Below are 26,246 nucleotides of genomic sequence, written 5' to 3' on the forward strand. Positions count from 1 at the left end.
TTACATGGTCCCTTTTATTTTTTTTATTACTTTTTTGAATTTTTTTTTTTTTTTGGTACTGGGTATTGAACTCATGACCTTGTGCTTGGCAGGCAGGCGCTTATGCCACTGAGCTAAACCTCTGACCTGATGTGGCCCCTTTTAAATAAGAAGTTTCTGAATTCAAACATTTAGGAAAACTGACTCTGGGCAGATATGCTTAGACTATTTTAGAGTACCAGCCCCAACAAAATTTGCCTTTAAGAAATCCCTTCATATTTTGGCAACTGGCAAGTCTTACAGAAACCTGTAAGATCCTAAAAGAAAACCACTTTATCAGAAGTTTTTTGATTATTTAAATATGGCTGTATTAAGGTGACTTTTAGCTGTTATTTACAAGGTATTTTTCTTTGTTGGTCTATTTCCCAGGTTCCCTACTCTGGTATCATTTCATTGACTGATACTTGATTTAGAAAACTGAACAAAAAACAGTGAAAAAGAAATACTAAAAGGGTAAAATTTTTGCTTTACTGATAATAAGATTGGGAAACTTACACTGGTAGGTTATACTGTTTAGGTAATTTAAGCAAATAGGTAATTGTTTTCTTTATTTAAACCAAGAAAGAGTGGGCAGGTTGTATTGACAGGATGCCTGTGATGTATAACTGTTGTTAGCTTCTCAGACCTGCACAACACTTAAGGACAGACAGCGGTAAGTGAATTTCAGGAAACTGTGTTGGGATCCTAAGGTTTGGGATTTGTGGAAGAACCAGCATGACAGCTGACTGGTGGCAGTTTTTGTGTTTTCATTGACTCAGGAAAGGACTGGAAGCATCCCAGGCTTTTCTTTCCCTGTGTTTACCTTTAGGTTCCTCCCAGCCCCGACCCTGAGTTAATACATTGTCCAAAGTGTTGGTAATGACTGGGAACTACTCAGGTTGCATAAAGCATTTAATGAAATCTTGTCTTAGACAAAACACTAGAGAGGATCATAATTAATGTCTCATTTTCTGCCAGTTGCTATTGATTACTCATTCAAGATACTTTTGTTCTCAGAATGATAACAACCGTAGTTTGCATCACTATCTAATGAGATTCTCAGGATACAATTCTTTAACATCATGCTGATAATTGCTAACATATCCTTGAAATTTCAACGTAAATGAATTAACATTATAATTGCTGCGCAAATGCCAATGTTTTCCAAATTTAAATTTTATTAGTTTTTAAAATTTTTCATAGAAAATTAACAACAGACTGGTAGAGCGATTATTAAAGGCCAGCATTTATTGTTTGTCCACCATTCCCTTCACTCTCTGAGATTTTTTGTTATTGAAGAGACTTCTTTCACTCTTGAAGTCTGTTGTTATTTTGAAACTTCAAGTGGACTTCCATCTAAAATGTGCTCTGATTTTTAATGAGAAGAATTGCAAATGAAGAAGTTGCAAAAGTGCCATGCTAACTTTGCTTTCATCATATCAAAAGAAAATCATGGTACTAGAGCACAAAGAGCCAAACGGAGCAGTGCATGTCTTCTGTTGCCGTGCTGCTCGGGTTTTATGTCCTGTCGCTTAATTCAGCACACGCCCTCCTCAGAGAGGCTCCTCATGAACAGCTGTTTGCCCTCACGTGTTAAACTGCAGACCATTTCAGAAACATAAAATAGGCACGACATTCAATCTATAGACTGTGTGGACTACACAAGTTCCGTGCATTCATAACAATTTAGGGCTGTTCGCAAATGTGTATTCTCAATTTTATTTCTTTAGAAAATTAACAGTGAGAAGCTGGTGCTTCAAAGTTTTAACCATAAAATAATGGTGAAATTTTTTGACAAATGTCAGTTAAGTTAGCCTTTTATTTAACCCAAAATTATGAATGAATATCAGAGTATTTGGCACATATGTGAATCAGTCCGTTTAATAATTAGAAAGCAGTTCTAAGAAGTTTTTATCAAGACTGCACACATCACATCTTTCCTTTTTAAGGACAATGAATACTTAAATTTTTTTGTACTATAGTTGTGAATTCTTCTAGCTTCTGAACACCATTTTACATAGGATATTCTTCTGGCTTCCTATGAAATCATGTTTAGAGGACCTCCCAATATAAATAAAAAACTCACATTAATAAGTGATATGGCTAAAATCACTACTTTATTTTTCAATTTACCTTTCAATCAAACTTAAATAGCCTTCTCAAGTTCACATTTGAAGGAGTGTTTTTTGCACATGAAAAGAGAGAAAAAAAACTTTTAAAATAATGTATCATTTGGGTCATTGAAGTTCCTTGTACAGAAGTATTTTCACTTGAAGGCTGCAGGCTTACTGTAAACAGCTCACCATGTTACTGTAAGCTTCCCTGTGCTAGTCTAGGCCAGTGGCGGTGCAGCTGTGGCCCACATGCCGCAGCTGGCTGGGCGCCCCGAGAGATTTGCCATCCCCGATCCAGGCCATATTAGTTCTCATTTCAGGAAGAGGCTTTGATTGACCAGTCAGTGTTACATCAGTTTTTTACAAACGATATTCCAGATGACTATAAAAAGATTTTTTACAGTGTATTAAATGAAATTGTGAATGGATATCAGTATTTGGCATGTGTATGGATCAGTCCATTTAATGATTAAAGCGCAGTTCTTAAAAGTTTTTATCGAGACTTCAGAAGAAGATGACATTTCAGAATAGTAACTCACTGTTGAATAAGACAGCTCAGCAAAATAAAACTGCTTCGCCTCATTCTGTATCTGCTGGAATATTTGTATGCTTTTTGCCTAAGATACCTCCAGGACAAGATCAGTGGTAATCAATATTGCTTCTCATTTGGTTTAGGCAGGCAGGAAAATCAATAATATGAGTGATTTTATTCTAGGAAAAGAAAAATAACTTTAGTATTTGAAAGATCAAATAAAGAAAGCCTGTGGTTTTTTTACTGATATAGTATGTAAGGCTTTGATAATTTAGCTCTTGGCTTTCTGAGTCTTATTTTCATTGCTTTCTCAAATGCTATTTCTTAAATTATCAGGTTCTTGCAGAGGAAACCACGTCCTAAACTTTCTAATATCTTCTTTCTAACCTTTCTAACATTAACTTTCTAACAATGTCCTAAACATTTCATGTAGTGTTTAGACATTTCATTAACTTACTAGATCAAAATATGTTTGTCTCTTAAAGGGAATCAATGTCTCTATTTGCCTTATCATATGGATTATAATATAGTTTAAGCAGGAGAAATAATTATTACAGTTAAGTGAAACAATAGCCTCTCTGTTTTTTGGCATTACATCAATATTTACAGTTTACAGTGAAAAGAGTTTGTCAGTACTGTAATTAAAAACAGCTAGCATTTTTTCCTAAGCAGTTTGTTCTGCTTTTTTTCTTCATATATTATGCACATTATGCAAAATCTACTAATTTTCATTCTTAGGTAATTCATTGTTTAGGATAGTAATCCACAAATTCAGTCACATTCTTACAGGAGAAAAGAGGAGGAAATAAAAGGTGTCAATATGCAATATGTATATATATATACGAATTCCCCACGAACAAATGTATTTATTATGTATTGCAAACATACACTAATAATAAATCTTACAAATGATAGATTCCTGAATATCTATAGGAGTCCTGTTGTATCAAGGAAAACATTTTCTAAACATTCCTGAGTACAGTTACTATAGACATTTACTAAGATGATGCATTTGCCAATGATCTAGTGAATCCTTAGCATTTATTCTTTTCTCTAGATTTTCATTTTGAAAGCTTTCAAACTCACAGAAAAGTAGAAAAAGTAGAAAATGAGTGGCCACGTTCATCAAGATTCATCAGTTAATGTTTCACCATATTAGTGTACACATAAATTCTCTTTTGCTAATATGTGTGTGTGTGTTTGTGTGCTGTGTGTAACTTTATACACACAAATGCACACTTCTGCTGAATCATTTGAGAAAAAGTTGATGTTTTACAATTGTTGTTCTGAGTACTGTTGATACAGTTTGAATCTGTCATACTGTTCTTTAGGTTTAGCCTCTTAATTGTCAGCATTGTCTCAAGGGGTCTGTCACTTCTGCTCTTATTCTCTTTCATATTTCCAGCATACTGTCTTCCCATACCCACTGAGATTTGTAACTCAACCAGCAGTCAGGGCAGAAGAGTCTCCTGAAACCTCAGCCAGCTCACTTAACACAAAAGGATTTTGCCCAGGAAACAGAAAATAAAAATACCACTCACCCTCAATCCTGTGATACTGAGAACGTGGTGACTTATGGGGAAAAGAAACAGCGAGTCTGAGGTGGTTATTAGCTAAGCCACCTGCTTTTATTATTATTAAGCTTTACTTTTCCCAGGAACACTGTGAGCTATTATTAAGGTGCGTGTGTAGCCAGCAGTCTGCCTCGGCACGCTCAGGCAGCCTGCTTGCTTACTTACTGACCACCCAAGTGTTGCTCGGGCAGGTGTCATTTCAGCCAGTCCACTCTTACACTGAATAAATTTGACAAAATTGTCATTTTATGTATCTTGTTATCTTACAGAACTTAACAAACATGTACAATTTTTGGTCATCTTGTATTTAAATAGACTGGTAGGTGGTTAAAGAAGAAGAAACCAACTCATTAATGTTATGAATTTGCCATGATATTCAGTCAGCATTTGAAGACAAGTAACTAATAACAAATCTCATGTCATTTGCAGGCCGTCAGTGGTTTTTTTTTTTTTTTTTTTCCTTTTTATCGGTACCAGGGATCGAACTCATGTCTGCCTGCTTTCAAGGCAGGCGCTTATGCCGCTGAGCTAAATCCCCAGCCCCTATGTCACCTATTTTTAGAAATATAAAAAATGTACTTTCCTCTTCATCATTTAGGTTACCATGCCTCTTTATTATGACAGTCACATGACACCCTTAAAGAAGTTAACTCCAGGGGCTAGGGATTGCAAGCAGGCAGTCGTGAGTTCGATCCCCGGTACCGATTTAAAAAAAAAAAAAAAGTAGTAAACTCCCTGACTGAATTTTATTTGTTCATCTGAAAGTTCATGTATCTTTCCTTATTACTCAAATAGGCTTTTTTTTTTCACTCTTCTTCAAACTCAGTCCTTAGTTCCACTATCAAAGCATTACATTAAAGGTCAAAAATCATTTTCCAACAAGGATTACGGAGTAAGTATTTTAGGCTTCAGACCATATAATCTCTTTTGCAGTGCTCAACTCTTCATTGTTGACTAAAAATAGCCATATTCTATACATAAGTGAATAGATAAGATTGTGTTCCAAGAACTGTATTCAAAAACTAGCCCAGTTTGACTTGTAGGCTGTGATTTGACCCCTGTTGTAAACCAATCTCTTATTAGCCCATAAGAATTTGAATATCAGGACATGTAAGGGGCACTGAGAAATGACCTCTTCTTGGGTATGTGTGTGTTCATTGCCCAATTTAATATCTTCTATATAAGAAAATGCAAAGGAAGTAAGAGCAGGTGCCTCAAAACATTATCAGTGGAAGAAAGTAGTGCTGAGCAAAGAACAAGATGTTTAAAGGAAAACTTGAATGTACATGACCCATTAAGGATAGCCTTAAGCATGTGGCAATAATATGTTCCATGAAGTATACTATGAATCATAACGTGATCTCACTGTTTTAGGAATTTTCATGTGCCTAGCATAGGCAAAATAAGAGAAAGAAATGCTAAACAGATGTGGCAATGGAAATTTTGGTATAACCTCTGTGGTAGGCTTAATGATTCCTAGATCACATACTTGGACATCATTAAGAGCTACAGCTCCTGGATTTCTATACAGAGTGGATGCATTTATATTCATTGTTTACATTTATATTGATCATTTTCTCTTTTGTCATTTCTTTGGAGCTTATTTTTTTAAGGAAGGCACGTATTTCTCTTCCAGTCTCCTGACCATTTTATCTGCTAGAATTTGTGTATTAAATGCTAAAGAATTAAAGTTGATACTATCTTTTCCTGTATACATCATATCATCTAGTAATTGAAAAACTCTTCTCCTTGCTTTTCTGCTCTATAAAGAAAGAAATATATCTATTCTATCCAAAGAAGAATTTACTTTCTGATGAATTTAAAAAAAAAAAAACATAAAAAACTTGTTATGAGTATTTCTGAAGATACAATAGCACTTGGCTGGTTTAGTACATTGATTGTTTCATGTGCGCTTTGCGCTGTGGAATAAACTTTGCAATCTGTTACAGGCATGGTGGCATACACCTTTCATATGAGCCACATAGGAAGGTGAGGCAGGAAGACTACAAACTGAGGCTAGCCTGGCTACATAGCAAGACCCCATCTATAAAAAATAATAATAAACACAGTACCGGCTTTCGCATTAGTAATTTAACTGTACACTTTAAGACACTATAGGAAAAGGAAAACTGCAAACTTTTTAAATATTGATATAAAAATCTACAAAATATTAGCAGTGAAAGCAGCAGCATTGTTAAACAGATTATATACCACAACCAAGTGGGGAGGAGTGCAGAAGTTATGTAACAAATACAAACTGGTCAATATAATTCACCACATTACTAGAATGAAGAAGTAAACCATACGATTGTCTCAGCTGGTATAGAAAGAATAACAAAAATTGAGACTTTTTATGAAAACATTTAAGAAGCTAGGAATAAAAGGGAACTTCCTCAACTTGGAAAAAAATCATATATTAAAAATCTGTAGCTCGTATCATACTCAGTGAAAACAGTATGATAGACTTTAAGAGGATCAAGAGCAAGATTGTTTTCACTGCCCAAGTTCAAAATTGTATTGGAATTTCTAGCCAAAGCACTTAGGCAACAAAAAGAAAGAAAAGGCATACAATTTGTAAAACAAGGTAAAACTATTCCTATTTGCACATAAGATCTTACATACAGAAATTTCTAAGGAGTTTACAGCAAAACTATTAATGCTGATAAACATAGGATATAAAATCATCACACAAAATTAGTTTTATACGTTAGTAATAGAGACTAAAATGCTTAGAAATAAAGTGAGGCATAAATTTAAATATGCTATAGCCCTGAAAATTACATTATAAGAAGAAATTAACCAGAAGTATATTCAGTGTTAATAGATTGAGAGATTTCCTGTTGTTAAGATGACGGTAGTCTCCAAAGCAATCTACATACTCAGTGTATTCCTATTAGAATTCCAGTGGCTTTTTCTTTCTCTTTTTGACAGAAATAGAAACATGGATACTCAAGTTTCAAGAGATCCCATGTAACAAAAATAGCATTGGGGGGGAAAGACAGTATTGGAATGCTCAGCCTTTTTAATTTCAAACTTAACTAAAAAAAAACAGTCATCAAAATTGGTGGTTCTGGCCCTTGGTAGGCATATAGTTCAATCAGAATTAGGAGTCCATTAGAATTCCATTGGAATTAGGTAATTCCAAATATCTGTAGTTAAAGCCTGCCAGTACCTCTGAACAGGCATGCAGTATTCTCTCCAACAACTGATCTTGGCACAGCCACGTACCCACAGCAGGGGTGTGAAGAAAGTAGACCCTTTCTTCATACCATACTCCAAAGTCAAACCAGAGTTTGTCAGAATCTTAACTGTGAGATGGAACTATAAAATTCTTGAAAGGAAATTAGGATTATATTTTCATGGACTTAGATTTGACAGTGGATTCTTATGACATCAAAGAATGAAAAAAGAAATTAGTCTTGATCAAAATTGAAAAGTGTTATGCATTAAAAAGGACATTATTAAGAAAGTTAAAAAAATACAGACATGAAAGAAAATAATTGCAAATCATTTATCTAATAGTGGTCTAACATCTACAGCATACAGAGAACTCTTAGCAGGCACAGCGGTGCACGCTATAATCCCAAATATTTGGAAAGCTGAAGCATAAGGGTCACAAGTTCATAACCCTGAGCGGCTTACTGAGTCTCAGAAAGCGGTAGAACTCTTGCATAGCACTGTTGGGGCTCCAGGTTTAACTCCCAGCACTCTGGAGTTAAATCTCTCCAGTTAAAATCTTGAAATTCAACCACCAAAAGACAACCCAATTTTTAAAATGGGCAAAAGACCTGAAAGATACTTGTATGGCCATCAAACCTATGAAAACATACTCAGTAATGTTAGTCATTAGGGTAATGCTGTTTTAACTATATTTCTGGAAGTTTTGGCTCGTGCCTTTACTCCCAGCCCTTGAGAGACTGAGACGAGAGGATGGCAAGTTCAAAGGCCAGCTTGGGCTGCCATGAAAATTTATAGTGAGACCTTATCTCAGAAACAAACAAAATATTGAGAAAGAAGCCAAACAAAATAGTAAGTGTGGACAAAGATTTAGAGAAAATGGAATCCTGTAGATTGTTGGGAAGAATGGAAAATGTTTTGGCCGCGGTGGGAAACAGACACAAGGTCCAGGCATTCTACTTGTGTACCTAGAAGCTTTAAAAACAGGCATTCAGATTCACCCAGCCCTTGAACATGCTACATCAGTCACAGTAATGCTGGAAGCATCTAACCTGCCTGTGGCTGTATGAGGAATACAGTACTAACGCCTATGCTAAGGTACATGAAGTTCATGTACATTAGGCTGGGTGAATGCAGGCAGAGGCAAAAGCTCACACATCGTGTGACTACGTGGAATATACAAATGAGTAAATTTGTAAAGGCAGCAGCTGATGGTTGCTGTAGGGTGTGCAGGGAAAAGTGAGAGTGACTGAATGATTGGTTTGCGGTTTCCTTTTGTGGTGATGAAGGCATTCTGAAACTAGCGATGATGATGGTACAACGTTATGAGTGAGTTCAGTCTCACCGATCAAAGGCTTTTAAATAGTTTTAGCTTATAGAGATCCCACCTTAGTGTTATTTAAAGATGAATGAGGCAGGGCTGGGATGTTACGGCTTATGTTCCAGAGTTCTGCTAGTTCTTTCTGACTAGAGCTGCAGGTTGTTTCTGAGCATCTTCATGGTGTACAGTGTTTGAAAGGACAGCTCCCTGGGAATCTGGTAAGGATATTGCCTGCTCCGAAGGAGGATAATGCTTGCACTGAGGAACCTTGTCTCTCTTGCTCGAGAGTGTATCCCACTGTATTCAGCACTCCCTCCCTTTGAGACTACCTTTCTCTGTTCCGCCTCTCAAGTCCGTGGAGCCCTTTCTCATCTCACACACCAGAAACCTTCCGGTCTGAATAGTGTTTGGCAGTCTGTCCCTGCAGCATACCCAGGTTCTCTTCTCAGCCTTAGCAGTGTGGTGGGTTTCTTGTAATCACATTTTTTGGATTCCTACACATCAGAAAGGTTAGCAGATACCTTAATTAACAGGCTGAGAATCTGCAGAAGGGATGGGTGATTACTGTAGGCTAAGCAGAACAAGATGGATTTTATCAGAGAGAGCTGTTAAGTCTGTTAGTACAGTGGGGAGGGACAGGATGGCAGCGTGTGTAGCCAAGTGCGGCGCCGTGAAGTGCCATCATTCTTAGCTTCTCAGCACCAGCTAACCAACAGGTTGTTTGAATGTGGTGTTGAAAACCACTGTGTTGCTCCAAGCACAGTGAGGCACTTTCTCCCATTCCACTTTGCAAGAGGTTTTGACAAATGAAAAGTCCACAGGACAATGTCAGATGAGGAGCAAGACACTTGAGCCTATATTGTGATACATAAATGAAGAGAACAGGAGTGGGCAGTCTTGAAACCCCGAGCAGTCTTGAAACCATGAAAGCCATCTGAAAGGAAAGGGAAAATGGAAACCCAGACTCTCTGCCTGTGTGATCATGAAGGCATTCAACTAAAGTCCGGGTGACCACTTTTCAAAGGTCTTCTTGATGATTAAAGAGTGAAATCACACAGTAAATATGGTGTATTTCAACACTAAGAATGATAGAGCTACATAAAATGCAAGCAGGGGCTGGGTGAGCAAAAGAAGAAAAGATTGGCTGAAAGCAGCGGTCTGATATAATTCAGAAAGTATTGGGTGCTTCCTAAATTCAAGACATTAGTGAAGATGCCATAAATAACTTAGAAGTGATGGGATTTTCAGGTTTGAGTCCGTGCCTGCAGAAAGATGACTCGCTTCCTTTGCCTTGTCTTACAGTCTGCTCTTCTGAGACAGGACCTGGGACTGGGGAGCCCAGCCCAGCTGTCCTCTTCAGGAAAGCCAGGAACGCCGTACTTTTCATTCTCTACCACTGGCTCCAGGAGAAGGCCACTGCATGACTCTGCGGCGCTTGGTGAGTACTCAGCCAGCAGACCCTGCCCCCAGGAGGCACCTACACGCCCCACCTCCTCCCGCCTGCCTTCCTTTCTTTTTCTTCTCAGTGAGTCTGGACTTCTGGCTACACTTTTAATTAGAAAAAAGTTTAGTTTCTCATTTATCCTTGATTTCAGGGCTTACTTGCATATGAGTAAATAAGCTTGACCATTCCTAATCTAAAAATGTGAAATCCAAAATGCTTCAAAATCCAGAAAGTTTTAGTGTACACATTATACCACAAAATTCAACATCTGACCTCATGTAATGGATTGTAATGAAGACACAGATACACTAACAATTCTGTATGAAATTCCTTTCAGGCTGTGTGTGTAAGGTATATATGAAGTGTAAATGAGTTTAATGGTTAGATTTGGGTCCTTTTTCCAAGATCCCACCACCATATCTATGCAGATATTCCAGAATCTGGAAAAAAAAAATCTGTAATCCCAAGCACTTTGGGTCACAAGCATTTTAGATGAGGGATTCAAACTATATCCATTAATAGATACATAAAAAGTAAAATACTAAAATTCTTAGTTTTACAAATATACATTAAATACCACCACCACCACCACCACCACTGTGATTGAACTCAGGGTCCCTGTACCGCTGAGCTACATTCCCAGCCTGTTTCATTTTCTGGTTTTGAGATAGGATCTTGCTGAGTTGCCCAAGCTAGCCTCAAACGTGAAGTTCTCCTGCCTCCACCTCCTGTGTAGCTAGGATTACAGGAGCAGTGTGCCACCACAATGGCAGTGTTTTTTATTAGAGGTTTATCTGTGAGTAATTTTGGATGGTGATTTGTTTTCTTTTTTTTTTTTTTGTCTTTTTCATTTTTTATCGGTACCGGGGATCGAACTCACGACCGCCTGCTTGCAAGGCAGGTGCTTATGCCGCTGAGCTAAACCCCCAGCCCCAGTGGTGATTTGTTTTCTAAGCCATAATTTCAACAAGTTTCAAACATCCAATTTAATACTTACTTAGTCTTCCATATGAAGAACTAAATAATAAACTGAGAACCAATTTTTCCTCTTAAAATTTCATGTCTCAATATTTTTTTCATGTCTCAATATTAACACCTTAGTTTTAAGAAAAATTGAAAGAATACTGAACATACTACAGAATGGTTTTGTGTACATTTTCATTTCAGTGATATAAGAACACTGTTAATTCAGTGACTACAATCCTACAGTTACCAGAAAAGCTGATGGTGCAGGGAGGGGCATACTCAGGAGTATGTGGCTTAGCTGATTTTACCATACTTGGGAGGCTGAGGTGGGAGGGCCTGAAGAGAGGGACCCGCCTGCGCTACATACATAGAAAGTCCAAGTGCAGCCTAGATTACACTGTGAAACTTTATCTCAAAAATTTCTTTAAAAATTTTTTATTTTACTCAAAACTGCAATGTTTCCTACATATCAATTGCTCCTGTCCCTCACTTTTTTTTTAATTGAAGTGAAATCAAAGTAACAGTCACACGAATGTAAAGAGGCAGTGACAGGCAGTGATTCGCAGTACAGCACAGCCATCATCCTGTCCAGCTCCACGACCTCACCTCAGAAGGAAACCTGTACCGTAGGAGGCACTTATATTCCCTCCTGCCCAAACTTTTTCAAGCTTCTTTGTGCTACGTCTGTACATAGCCTAACTAAACCACTCTATTTTGCATTACTGTGTGCGTTACTGCCTCAGGTGTTCTTTGATGCCTTATCCAGGCTGCATTTAAATGTCAGAAGTATTGGTTTTTCTCATTCTTTATATAAGAAAATTAGGGTCATAAAGCATATTTATATTTAAGGTAGGCTTGGTTCTAAAATAAGTATAATCAATCTAAAGAAAGTATGTCGTAATTACTCATTACATAAATGTTCGTTGACTACAAGTGAGGAATTAAGACCCCTGATTGATTTTGGCACTGTATTTCTAGTCTTCAGTTGTAGATACACTGTGAAGTATGTATAAAAGGGCACCATGATGGACTGTCACTTTCACCATAGAGAACCCTTCTCAGTATTATGGATGATTTAAAACTGTGTGTACTGTTAGAATCAGTCCTGATGGTGTAGACCAGTATATTCTTGTTATTATAGAACTTTATAGTTGTAAAGTACAATTTCTTCATCTCCTCTCTAGTTTCCTACCTATAAGTGAGCTAGGGACCTTCCATTTGAGTCTAACTATGTGAGTGTTACTCTAGAAAAATACCTTGTTAGCATACTAAGAAAGCACATACTATGACAGAAAGCACAGTATACTGTTATTAAAAGTTCATGGGGAAAAGATTAAATTTTGAAATAATAGGAAAGAATGAGAAACATTTCATAAAATTCAGATTTAAAATTCAATTTTTCTGTAAACTAAAGCTTACATCTTCTTCATCTTGATTGTGGCGTAAGTACTGTTGTCTCCTCCCTTCTATCTATACATCTTTACAAAAACTGTGTGAGGTTGTCTTGTTAACTTCATATTACAAGTGAGGAATTAAGACCCAGAGAAGCTAAGTAATTTAGCCAAGGGTGAGTACACAATATGGTAGTTTTCCTGGTGCCCAAGGAATCCCAACCATCTCTGATGAATGCCCATTAAGGGATTATTATTAGACTGTCTATCATCATTTCTCAGAGTTGGCTACTCCTCTTGACAGTATAGTAAGAGATCTACACCAGCATCTCAAACAATTTAGATGTTTTTAAAATCAGCATTCTTGAACAGTTTCTAATTTATAATCATTTTGCTCTACTTTTAAATTGTCCCGGGCCAGGATACACATGGAAGAGGCAGTGTGAATTCTCATGTGTTTAAAGAGCACTGAGCTCAGAGGTCAGATAACCTGCGTAGGCCCACACTGCTGTGTGAGGAGCTGAAATGTGAATCCTGTTTGAGTTCTCTCTTAACCACAATGTGCAGCCTCCCCGGAGTGCGCTGTGACTGTGAGGCACCTGATTTTAAATCAGATATTTTTTTATGGAACTGTACATTAGAAGTGAATAGTGAGGCACCTCTTACTCACGTGGCAGGGAAAAACCAGTAGCAGCCAAGTAGCAACATTTTCTATTAATGACCCCAAAATGGAGTGATAAGTACCAAATTGATGGGAGCAGTTTGATTGACTTGTGTATCAAATATGGCTTTTGTTCAGAGAATGCTGTATTAGTTGGGAGGAGTTGGGCTCCAGAAACACTTCACGAAGAGCAAAGATTTTGCATTTCAATTTTACAAATATAGAGTATGCCAGATGTTCACCCTTGGCATGTCTGTTTTAGGAAAATACAGGCTGCTGCTAAGGAATACTGTTTCCTCTTTTATTGTATAAAGTTTTCCCACATGCTACTTTTAAATTTGCTTTTTAAGCTTTTAGCCTCCAGGGATATCCACTGTAAAGAATTCCCAGCTCAAATTTCAATGGGTTTCATTCTTAGACTGCGTGCTTTATTGTGTAGTATTATTTATGACCCACAGAAATACTGTTTGTTTAATCCTTGTTTTCAAAAATACTGAGCTTTATATATCCACCTGCATCTATGACTTCTCTTCCCTAGTAATGAACCTCTATTGAAGTTGATTTATGATTTCTGTAAGGTTGGAAAGTTCCTCTTATCACTTTCTTTTATAATAAATAAAATATATAAGTTTTAAACTTCACAGATGAGTAAAATTAAAATATCATATGAGGCTGCCTACACATATGAAACTACTTATTTTTGACTTACATTGATAAATCATGTCTTAGTAGTATACTTCCTCTAATTATTGCCTGGAAATAAACACAAACATTTGAGTATAAATTATACCAAAGGTACTGACCTTGCAGTGTTAATACCCATCACAAAAGTGTATGTTCTTACTCAACACTGGATGTCATTGTGTATACCGATGGCTACATCTAGTATGTCATGTAACAGGGACTAACATTATTATAACCTTAATTTTTCATTCATTAAATTGTACTGTGCATATTTTAAAAGTAGTCTCAGCTTTTTAGTTTTTAAAGTATGCTTTGAGACCTAATTCCCAGTGTGATGCACTCATTTCGTATCTCTGTTGTCCATAACCTGTTGCACCACGTCCCCTCTTAAATGGAACTTAGATAAATGACGTAAAGTGCTTAATGTTGCACCTGGCACATCACAGTGTTTTAAGAAATTTAAATTCCCTTCCTAGTGACTGTTTGCTATCTTGCTCTACTTGCTGTTTTCTCCCTAAACTTACGGATGTGTGTTCCAGACTGTGTCACTATTAGAAGAACCTGTTCTTTGATGGAGCCGCCTTAAAAAAAATGAGACTTCCTCTGTTCTTCTGGTGACCCTGGAACACTAGAAAAAAGAAAGCACCAGGGAAAAAACTACTTTCTATTTGTCAGAGTCTGATTTTTTTTTTTCTGATGTAATAATGTATTAATCAAGTGCATTATTTTCCACGTGCAGATCCTCTGCAAGCAAAGAAAGTGAGAAAGGTGCCTCCTGGTCTGCCTTCTTCTGTAAGTACCCATTTTTTTAAACTTGAAGTTGAATAAAGTTATTTCAAATAAATATTCAGTATTTTGCTACAAGCGTACATGGTGACATTGGGCATACTTTACACAGTAACTTTTTACTGCTTAACAAAATTATTGATTGAGGTAAATCCACATTTAATGTTAGGCTTTTGGATTTCTCTGTAATGATTTGTAGCTTACTCATATGCTCTTATTCCATGTGTCTGTCATTCGAATTCCTCTCTTGGGATAAGACTAGGCCGGTAGCTGTCAAAAACGATCTCCTGTACAGGTCTTTTGATGTTTAATTAGTCATTATGTTGCTGAACAGGAGGACAGACAGAGATTAATAGCTGAGAATCTTAGAAATTTACATTTGTAATAATCCCAATGGAGCTAAAGACATTAAGATTCGGAGGACATGTTCAACCCAGCTTGCCTCTATAGGACTGAGGTTATTAATATGCATAAATCATCAAATCACATGTTCATTGGGAAGCCCTTGTGGATTTTAAAGCCTTCATTAAGCCTTTCCTAACTTCAGCCTAGCATTGAAAAAGCTTTCAAGCCACTAGTTTGTTTATCACCCTTTGCTCACAAATGTATCCTTTGAGAATAAAGGACTTTGATAAAGGAGGTTGGAAAGGTTTGGTAGAATAATCATTAATGGCTGTGATAATCTAATACTATAGAGAAGTCTGTACTATTAAATATACTTTTAAAGGAGTGAAATTATTTATAAATGAGCTTGGATCATAAATCCACCTCTAATTTTAAAAATCTTAATATAGAAGAGGAGGGCCCTCCCTCCTGAACTGCTCAGAACAAGGCTGTTGGAGTGAGGCCCTGGTGCATTATAAAGCACATCTCTTTGTTGTGTAAATGGTATTGGGCTTTTATTTGGCCATGCTTAACTCCTGGGCGCAGGTGGTGCTGGGTGAGTCATGGCTTGTCGGAAGTATAGACTGAATAGAGTATCTGGTTTGGCAAGTAGGCATCTAGAAGGTGGAACATGGATCTGAACTTTTTATATTTTCTTAAAGCTAAAGTAGAGATGTCATCTTTTGGGTTGTTTGCCTTCTTCATTTCCTATATTTTTCCCCAGCCTTCTCTTCCATGTGATACATGAAAAGTCAAATCTGAAATCCTCTTTAAAACTCAGTTCCAGATGGAGCCCAGTTTTGCGCAGCTTAGGGCAGCTGTGCTCTGAACCTGTAGCCTACCTGGAAGGTTGGTCACAGCTGCAGGCATTCTTAAAAGCTTTTGCTTACATAAGCACTTGGCCCACTAGAGGCTGAATAGCTGCTTGATAAACAAAATGAACACAATGCCTCAAATCATTATTTCCAAAGACAGGAATTTTTCAGCAGCAGCTAAAAATAGGGCAATTTACATTTTAACAGTTGCATGCTATGCAAGGGTAGGTGGTTCAACAGCCTAACAGATGATTTCTCTTAGACTAACAGAAATCATATTAAAACTGACAGAACTGCTAAACTGTGTAACAATGCAATTTTCTTATAGTTTATTACTATAATTCTATGAAAGTAATGAAAGTTAACTTACATATTAATATTTATAGAACTACATAGGTTAAAAAAAGATTAGTAAATGAGAAATTCATCTCATTTCTTCTTAACTTGATGTTTTAAGAAGTAATAGTGATTCACAGTTCTTGTGTTTTTAGAGCAAAAAATAAAATATACAAAGCAACCTAAAAAGTGGGGCTGGGGATTTAGCTCAGCGGCATAAGCGCCTGCCTTGCAAGAGGTGGTCGTGAGTTCAATCCCCGGTACCAATAAAAAGGAAAAAGACAAAAAAAAAAAAAAAACAACAAAGCAACCTAAAAAGAGACCCTATACATCACCAGTGTCCCTACACTGCTAATCATACCAACATGTCTGCTTGGAGCTGTTCTCTGTGATGTCTCCTGTGTCCAGAAAAAGAAGAGCCAGTGAATTCTTAGAAAACTTTGAGAACCTTTAGGAAATTTCATAAACCACTTCTACTTATATACTTTATTTTCTAGCACCCTCAGTACACACTGAATGTTAGTGAGGGTATAACTTTATGTTTAACAAAATATATTGTAGATTAAATGCTAGGATGACACTGAGGGGATTTTTTTTTTTTTTTGAAAGAGAAAAAATTCATAGCATGACAATTGGGAGTGACAATGTATATACATTGCACATTGTTATCTTCAAATCATTTACTCAGAAAACAAGACACCTGCATTTAATCATCTGAACAATACTAGCACAAAACTTTTCTCCTCAATGAGCTCAGAGAAATCAGTAGTCTATCTTAAATATCTTTTATATGGTTTCTTTCAACTTCTCACAGTGTATGAGACTACAGTGTTTACACGTGTCTGATTTATTTCACTAATGAACATGCATCCATTCACCTATAAAATGGCTTAAGTTTACCCTTCTTAATGGCTGAGTGGTACTCCATTGTATAAAATACCACATCTTTTGGGGAGAGCATTGGGGATCAAACTCATGTCCACGCACTTGTGAGGGATGCACTTATGCTACTGAGCTAAATCCCCGGCCCCCAACACTTTTTTATCCATTCCTCAGTCGATGAGCTTTTAGGTGGTTTCTAGGATCTAGCCATTACAAATTGTGCTACTATAAATGATGCTGAGGTTTTCAAAAGAAAATTTAAAAAATTTAAGAACATATACTTTGATAAAGGATAACAAAACTCCTGAGAACCTTTGCGGCTAGACTCTTCTCCTGAATCTAAAGCAAATAATAATTGAAGGCTGTAGTTTTCTATTTGAATGTCTCTCCTGGAAAAATACGCATTATGAATTATAAAAGTTGAATGTAAAAATTAAAATAAACTTTATACACTTTTTCATGATAATGAATAATCTCATACTTTCCAAAGCCAGATATTTGGCAGTGTTTAGATGTGTACAGTTTGCTGCTTTTCCTCTGATTTTAATAATCTGTGAGATATATGGTCCCGTTACTAAAGAAAGTGAAAAGTTAGTGTCTCACTTCTCATACTACAATAAAAACAATAGGCAAGGTTACTCAGCATGCAGAGCATTGATAAACTTACTCCTTTGCAGGGCAACGGAAAGGTAACTGTTTTGTGGATGCATGTGCAGAGAAGATGTTCTGAACATTGTTAAAATAGCACAGTCAGTAAGATTAAGGGAATGGTCTACCAAATAGACCCAGTTCTACTCAGGCTCTGTAAGGCCCTTCACTGCTGAGTTATCCAATAGGAAATTTGTAGTGTGAAATCTGAAGTTCCTTTTAGGACTAAAATCCTATGTACTTATGGCTTGAAAACTGGCCGTGCTCATACAGTACTATAATAGTATTGTGAGCTTATTCTCCTGATGAAGAAGGGATGTTTTATGAGCACAAGATTTTCCACTTGCTTATCCAAACAGGTTGAAAGAATGGACAGTGATACAGCAACAGTGGTCAAAGGGTGTCTGGGTGCTGAGGATTTATGTGGGGAACCACCTAGGGGACTCTCTTTGACTCTCCTTGACAAGAAGAGCAACTGTCTCCATTTTGGATAAACTTGGCCTTGTCTCCAAGTATTAATATGTACAGAGCAGAGCTGGCTAGGTTATTTCTTTGTCTGTTCAATTGACTTCAAGCGATATACATTGGGCTGGCTGAGGAGCTGATGTGTAATTTCTCAAGCAAAATGACAGGGCAGTCTTACCTTAACTCATGACTCCCCAAATGCATGCTTGAGCCAGGTGGGGTGGACCGCCTTGCTCCACACTTTCCCACGCTATTGGCTGGGACCAAGCCTCGAGAAAGTGGCTGTGAATTCCCAGGGCAAAAAGATTGTACATCAGAGCTGGAGCACCAATCCCAAATTATTAGATATACCTCATTTGAGTTATGCAGATTGCTCTCTCTCTGCATTTCTTGCCCATTGCATATTGCAGAGGTTATCTCAGACCTACCTAACGCAGCTCATGGTAGTCTGGCAGTCATGTATTTTCTGCCACTCTCACTGTCACTCATCCCTGAACCGGTCCCCTCCTGGAAAATTAATAAAGCCCGGACTGGGATCTAGGTTAGGGCCTTTGGTCCAGTGAACCAACATCTTGGCTGGACTTAGGACTCTGTGGCTCCCCGTAACTGCATATTATGTCTTAGTATGTATATTTTCACTGTGGGTTGTACTGAAAGTGGTAGGTTAGAATTAACTCAGTAGAATTCCAATAACTTCTCCCTGGGATTATAAACATAAACCTTCCAGGACTGCATCAAGGACGGGAAAGGGTTCTCAATAGATTCAAATACACAAACACATCATTGCCTCCAGAGAACGTACCCTGAATTCACATATTCAGTAAATTGCTCACATTGTGTGTTCCAGTGACATGGAGTAAGTAAAACTTACCATGCCTTGAGAAATGGGTAGTTGTTGACAGCAGATATTTCCCTATAATAAATTTTTTAAAGCAAGTTTTTGCAGCATTTTTGTTAGCATTCTTTACTGCCTCAGTGTCATTCTGTTAAAAATGCAGGACTTCCAGGTGTGAGGAGTGGTGTTGACCGTTACTTTTAACATCTTAGTTATTATTCTATGCTACGTGGTAAGATAATTTAAAACTCTCAAAGACATACATGACTCACACCAAACCACACATAGGGCCAAGATTACAACCTGATTTAATATGAAAAATCATTTTCTTTTTTGAGTGTTAAACTTATTGCATGTCTTGGTTTACTTATAAAATATATTGCTTAATGTATTAAATTTAAAAAATAGCTTATTCTGTCAATTATATTATTATTGATCAGATTTGTTTTTAATTGACCTACTTCTATCTGAAAGGACAATGTAGTAATACAAAGCAGATTTTCTAGTCAAGCAGATGGTGAGGTTTTGTGTTTCTTTTTGGTACCCGGGATCGAACTCATGTCTTGTGCTTGTCAGGCAGGTGCTTATGCCGCTGAGCTAAATCCCTGGCCCGATGGTGGGTTTTATGTGGTCTCAGCGCTTTTTTTTTTATAATCTTGAAGAAGTTTCTCTGATTCTCTGAATTTAAAGGGTTTTGTTGTTGGTTTTTGCTTGTATTAGCAGCATTGGGAATCCTAAAAAGGGCCTCTCTTGTGCACACAAGTGCACTGCCGTTAAGCTGCCTCCCTGGTCCTACATCTAGGATTCTACACATAAGAGGTAATGATAACACCTCTAATAAATGTGACCTTGAGAGTACTATGTACTGAATATTGGCCTGGTGAATCAGATACACTTTGTTTTTGTTTTCATTTTTAAAAAAATTTTATTTAAAGAGAAAAAAAACAGAAAAAGGGTACAAGGTACACAGAATTTCAGAAAAAATAAACAGTAGGAAAACACTAGTTAATTACATATTGTCATCTTTAAAGCATACAGAAGGGACCTTCAAACAGTGAGATTGCAAACAGTTTTGCTCAATGAGCCAACAAAACTCAGCAATATGGTTATCCATCCTACACACCCAAACATACATGTAGTTATATCCCCCAGAGAACTCTCCCCTCCCTTCTTCCGTACAATGACAATTACACACCTTGGGTTTCACAGTTCTTATTACTTTTTTTTTTGAAGAAAGTAAAACCAAATGTGACATACCAGGACAGAGTCAGTCAAATCAAAAGGATGGACATAATACATAGTAAAAACAAAATACAAGGTGATCAACAATGGTTACCATAATGCCTCTTGTTATCTTAAAAAGAATTGCCTATATCATCAGTTATAATAAAATTGAACGAAACAGTAAAGAATAAGACCAATAAAACCAAAACATTGGAGACATTAGAGGACTTCAAAAGAAGATACGAATCTTACTGTCTTCATAGTTGTTGCCTATACTTTCAAACTTGGTACTATCAAGCATAACAGAATAGAGGAAAATCAGTCAAAACAAGATGGTGAGAGCAGTACAGGGTTTCAAATCAAGTTAATAGGAAATCAAAGTGGGTTACTATAATATATCCTGCTATTTTTATTTATTTTTCCCTTAATTAAAAGGATAAAAATGAAAAAGTAGATAGTAAAAAGGAGATTGAGATAAAAAAAAAGAGGGCATAACAACAAAACAGCACAGGTCAAAACATAGCCATTTAAGCAAAATAGTGTTTCACCACAAGATAATCTCGACATAATAGTAGTTACCATAGTGTCTCTTCCCTTAAAATCTTTGGGTATAACTTCGTATACTGTAGCATCAAATATATCAAGACAATGTAAAACTGTTCAAGAGAATGACAGTGTTACAGGGTATTTAGAATCAACTAACAGAAAATGAACAATGGTTTCTGTATAATCTCCGTCTAAAAAAGTTTTTGTTTATGTTATCACATATCATAAAATCCAACAAGATATTCACATTCAAACCGATGGAGACAGAAGAGCAAAAGCTTGATGGTACTTCAAAACAAGAGGATATTAAATCAGCACTACCTATTATGATGTCTTGTTTTCTCCAAAATGGCTGTTCCTACCATCCAACCTTCTCTGCCTCATTTCTTTGAGCTCTTTTTCTGTCATTAGTTGACAGTTTGTCCTCTTTCTTTCGCTTTCTGCTCCATTCATTGTGGCCTCTCTGCCACTGTTTCTGGAATCTTGGTATTTTTCATTTTTAGAATATCCTGCAGTAATCTCTGTAGAGTTGAATTGGTGGTTGCAAATTCCCCTAGTTCCTCTTTATCCTGGAAGCACCTTTTTTTCCATCAATTTCTAGGGACAGTTGTGCAGGATATATCAATCTTGGCTAGAGGTTATTATCTTTCAAAGCTTGAATTATTTCCCCCCACGCTCTTCGTGATTTGATGGTTTGTGCTGAGAAGTCTGCTGTAATTCTGATGGGTGTTCCCTTGTAAGTGATCTGTTTCTTGTCTTTGACGGCTTTTAATATTCTGTTCTTATATTGGATTTCTGGTATTTTGATTATTATATGCCTGGGTGTAGCTCTGTTTGGGTTGTAGGTGGCTGGAGTCCTGTATGCCTCATACATCTGAGTATCTTTACCTTTTGCTAAATTAGGGAAATTCTCCTGGATTATTTCTGTGAATAGCTTTTGTAGTTCATTTGTTTGAGTCCCTACTTTTTCTTTTATGTTCTTAATTCTTAAGTTATAGATCCGTTTATCATCTTCTAGTCTTTGTATTATTGCTGTTTGTTTCTTGTTATTTTTTAAGAAGCTTTTCATTTCATGCTCCCACCTTACAAATCTGTCCTTATCTCTTGCTTTATTTCATTAAATACTTCATTTTTGAACTCGTCTATGAGGCTCCAGAGATACTGGTTTATGTCTTTAGGTGCTGTGTCTGATATTTCATGTTTTCTGTCTTCATTCTCTTTTGCATTTACCTTTCCTGGATCAGTGTTCTCAGTATTGGGGACTGAGGACCCTTTCTTGTTGCTCCGTTTTCCCCGCACTTTTTGTTCCTTCCATACAAGCATCTGTAGGAGGCCCAGTTTTTTGGTTTTTTGTTTGTTTGTTTGTTTGTTTGTTTGTTTTTCTTCTTTGTCTGTTACAGTTTGTTTGAATCTGCCGGCTAGGTGTTCCCGTCCACTGCAGTGTACTAGGGAGATACAGACCTGGGCAGCCTCTGCTGGGCCCGCCCCTCCAGGTCAACCTACTGAATGATTCACTGCTAGGGTGCACCTCCAGGCGCTGGGACCTGGTTTGGGCTAGCCTACTGGATCTTAGTCCACGGCGTCACCAGGCCAAGCGCTCCCCACCACTCCTGCTTGAGAGGGGAATATGCGACTAAAGTCACTGCAGGGCCCTGTTCCGGCTAGTCTGCTTGTTCCCAGAATGTCCTCTGTTGGAGCCTCCTAGTCTATGAAAGGGTCCCCATTTCTCTCACTCACCGCAGGTCGATGCAGGGCTCCTTGCCAGTCCCGCTCTCAACGCCGTTTGGTTGGCTGATTCCAGCTCTCAGAGCTTTCGCACGTCTCTCTCCCTGCCTTGTGGATTGGGATGCAGTATCGGCAGCAGGAAATTCAAATCGTGGCTTCTAATGGAGCGGGACCCAGCTTCCGCACTGAGATTTTATCTGTTACTATTATAGCATCAGGACTGCATTTCCAGTTGCTTTCTCTCAGCTTAGTTCATTCCTGGGTCTGCAGAGTACATCTCCCCTCGCGTAGCCGGGAGAACATGGCGGACAAATAACAGCAGCCACGGAGGCTCTCTGAGATTACCAGTTTAGAATCCAGGAGCGGTTCCGTGTGAGGAATCAGATACACTTTGTAAATGTTCTTTCTTTTGTTTTTCTAGTTTGTAGTTTCAGGCCTGTATAGCCTGAAATTTAAAAAAATAAAAATGTCATCCTTACCATATTTTGTTGAAAAGCAGGAAAAAGCTGGGGATTTAGCTCAGTGACATAAGTGCCTACCTGGCAAGCGCAAGGTTTTGAGTTCTATCCCTGCTACCAAAAAAAAAAAAAAAAAAGAAAGAAAGAAAGAAAAGCAGAAAAAGTTTAAGAATTAAAAAAAGGGTAAATATAGTGAAAGAATAAATATTACCCACACTCATATATGTAAAGTATGTATACACCTGTTATATAGTGAGTACCCAATAAATTGTAGCTGACACTGTTCAGAAACCATTCATTCTCAGGAAAGGAACCTGCAAAGAAAAGAGAAACTTGTTGAATCACATTCTGCTGACTAAAATGTATACTGATTATTTTTGCTTTCTGAACTCTTGGGAGTATATTTTTCGCTTTTATTATGGCTCTCTAAAGCATTTTTGGATGAAGAGAAGTTTTTTGTTCTTTATTGACCTTGGTTTTTATATTTCACAACATGTATAATTTCTTTATATATTGCAGAAAATGCAGGCTCAAATATAAGAAGCAAGATTTTGATCACATGAAGTTTATTACAGAAAGTAAACACGTAAATTTCAAAATGCCTTGTAGCCCCAGTACCTAAAGGTGTATTCTTGTTCTATAGCATTTGAAGATATCTTTGCAACATGCAGTCTTACTCTGTATCAAAATGGCTTGTCTTCATTGTTTGAGTATTAACTCGTTTGCAGTCCCATGCAGAGGCTGATGATACATTTTTTGTTTTTTAAATTCTCATGCAGTCACTGTCTCCATGTTTTAAAGTGTGTATATGTCTTCCCACAAATGCTGTTATTATAATTTCTTGGTTAAATTCTCCATATGGTTATTTTCTATTGTAACCTACCTCCCCCATCAAGAAACTTCATTGTTTCTAGATAAAGCAGATCAACTTAAACTTTTCTTGTGTTGAGGTGGTCAGGTACAGAATTTTGTGGCATTAGAATTAAAAATTCTAGTTGGAAATTTATGCTTTCTGACTTGTTTTGTTATTTTGGTACTGAGGATTGGACTCACAACCTTGCACTTGCCAGGCAGGCACTGTGCCATCGGGCTATATTCCCAATTATGCTTTTTCTTCTCAACATTTTAAATGATTTTTGATGCATATGGCACTTTTTTCTTTTCTTGGCATGTGCATGCTGCCAAAACAGTCTATCACTAAGCTGTACCTTCAGTCAGCTTTTTAAAATTAATTATTTTTATTTTAAAGAAAATAAAACCATACAAAATATTAAACAGAATAAAGCCAATCAAAACAGACCAATGAAAGCAATACAGGACTTCAAGATAATAAGAAATCTGCAGTGGTTACCATAATGTCTCTTGTTTTATGCAAAATAGCTGCCCATGTCATCAAACAAAGTAAAAACAAAACAGAATGAAAGCAATAAAAACAATGAAAGCATTACAGTACTTCAAACCCGCTAATAGGAAATCAACAAATGACTTACTGTAATATATCTTGTTATCTTCAAAATAGCTGTCCATGCCATCAGACATAATAAAATCAAGCAAAACAAGACAGAATAAAACCAAACCTAACAAAACAATGAAAACAATATAGGAATTCAAAGCAAGATAATAGGAAATTAACAGTGGTTACCATCTTCCCTTTTTAGACATTTCCTCCCATATCACTTAGACTCTCTATTGTACATTTTGGATCTCATTAACTCCTTCAGTTTTTATGCTAGGGAGATAACATGATGTTTATCCTTATATGAGTCTTTCACGCATGTGCATGATCTCAAGTTGCATCAATTTACCTCCAAGATCGTAGAGATTATCCTTCTCTATAGCTGAGTAGCTTCCCATTGTATAAAAACACCATATCTTTCTTACCTATTCCATAGTTGATGAGCAAGCTACCCCTGCTTTTTTGTTTCCCTGTCACGTGGAACAATGTTTTCTGTTCTTTGACTTTTCAGTCTGTGAATTTCCTTTTGAGTTAAGTGTATTTCTTGTATGTAGCATATTGATGGATCTTGTTTCTTGCTCTACTCTCTTTATTTTTATTGGTAAATTGAGGCCATCTGCATTAATGGTTATAACCAGCATGCATTGTCTCATCTTTGTCATATTATCCTCCTGCTGTTGGCCCCTTACTAACCTCCATTTAGTTGACTGCCCTGTTTGGCTGTTGCCCTCTGCTGCCATTTCTGGAACCATGGTCATCTTTACCTCTCTCTAGCATAACCTTCAGTGCTGTTTTATATGGTTGGTTTGACGGTCATGAATTCCTTCAGCTGTTCTTTATCATGGAAGTGTCTTATTTCCATCAGTTTTGAAAGATAGATTTTAGGGTACATCCACCTGGGTTGGCAAGTTTTTCTTTCAGGATTTGAAATACTTCACTCCAAGCTCTTCTTGACTTGATTTGTGTTAAGAAGTCTGCCATGATTCTGGTGAATATTCCTTTATGGTTGACCTATTTCTTTTTTCTAAGAGCCTTTAATATTCTGTTCTTGTGCTGAATTTCTGAGATCTTAATTATTGGATGTTTGAGAATAGATTTATTTTGATTATAGCTAATTGGCTTATCTGTATGGTAGGTCCTTTTCCCATGTTTGGGAGATTTTCTGCTATTACTTCTATAAATAGTCTTTTTATATAATTTGTGTTGACCCCTGCTTTTTCAGTGACACCTATCTCTCTTCAACTATTTTTCTTTGTGTCATCTTGCAGCTGTTGAATTGTTATTTCCTGGTCTTTGTTGTTTTTAAGAGATCTTTCCTTTCACATTGCTAGCTGTAATCCTGTCTTCAAGGCCCAAAAGTCTTATCTAGTGTCTCTTTCAAGTGGTTTTTCCCACCTTTGATGGAGTTTTTAATTTCCTGGATATCTCTTTGAATCTGTTTCATGCATTGTAATTCCTTCCTATATTATTCTTTCAAGGTTTCCATCATTTTCCTGTGTTTTTTAATTATGTCTTCTCTAGATACGCTTAGTAATCTTTCCTTATGTTTGTGGTTTCTTCTTTTACCTGAAGTATTATTTCTGAACTGACTTACTTTTACAGCCTCATGAAAGTGTTTCTTTACTTCAGTTGCTATCCTTTCAGAGATTTCTTGGTGTGTGTGACTTCTGTTTTCTTCCATGTCTGTGTCTCTCTGGCTTGTTCTGTGTGGGCTGGAGGTCTGAGACTGCCTTTTACTCCTTTGTCTTGGCATTCCCTAGACTCCCCCAGACAAGCCAGTTGTGTGATCCCATGTTAGGTGTAC

At 37.1% G+C, this 26,246-nt stretch overlaps 1 protein-coding gene across 8 annotated transcripts in view; it reads left to right on the forward strand.

Moving 5' to 3' along the window:
- Nucleotides 1-26,246, forward strand: part of Tcf12 (transcription factor 12) — a 338,120-nt gene that overhangs the window by 246,166 nt on the left and 65,708 nt on the right. For all 8 annotated transcript variants that reach the window (XM_063254263.1, XM_063254265.1, XM_063254268.1 and 5 more), the window contains exons 7-8: nucleotides 10,039-10,174; nucleotides 14,622-14,674. In XM_063254263.1, coding sequence (XP_063110333.1) covers nucleotides 10,039-10,174; nucleotides 14,622-14,674 — 189 coding nt within the window. The remainder of the gene's footprint in view (nucleotides 1-10,038; nucleotides 10,175-14,621; nucleotides 14,675-26,246) is intronic.

Source organism: Cavia porcellus, unplaced genomic scaffold, assembly GCF_034190915.1.
Source record: "Cavia porcellus strain 051 isolate PalLab524CR breed Dunkin Hartley unplaced genomic scaffold, mCavPor4.1 scaffold_8, whole genome shotgun sequence".
Lineage (NCBI taxonomy): Eukaryota > Metazoa > Chordata > Mammalia > Rodentia > Caviidae > Cavia > Cavia porcellus.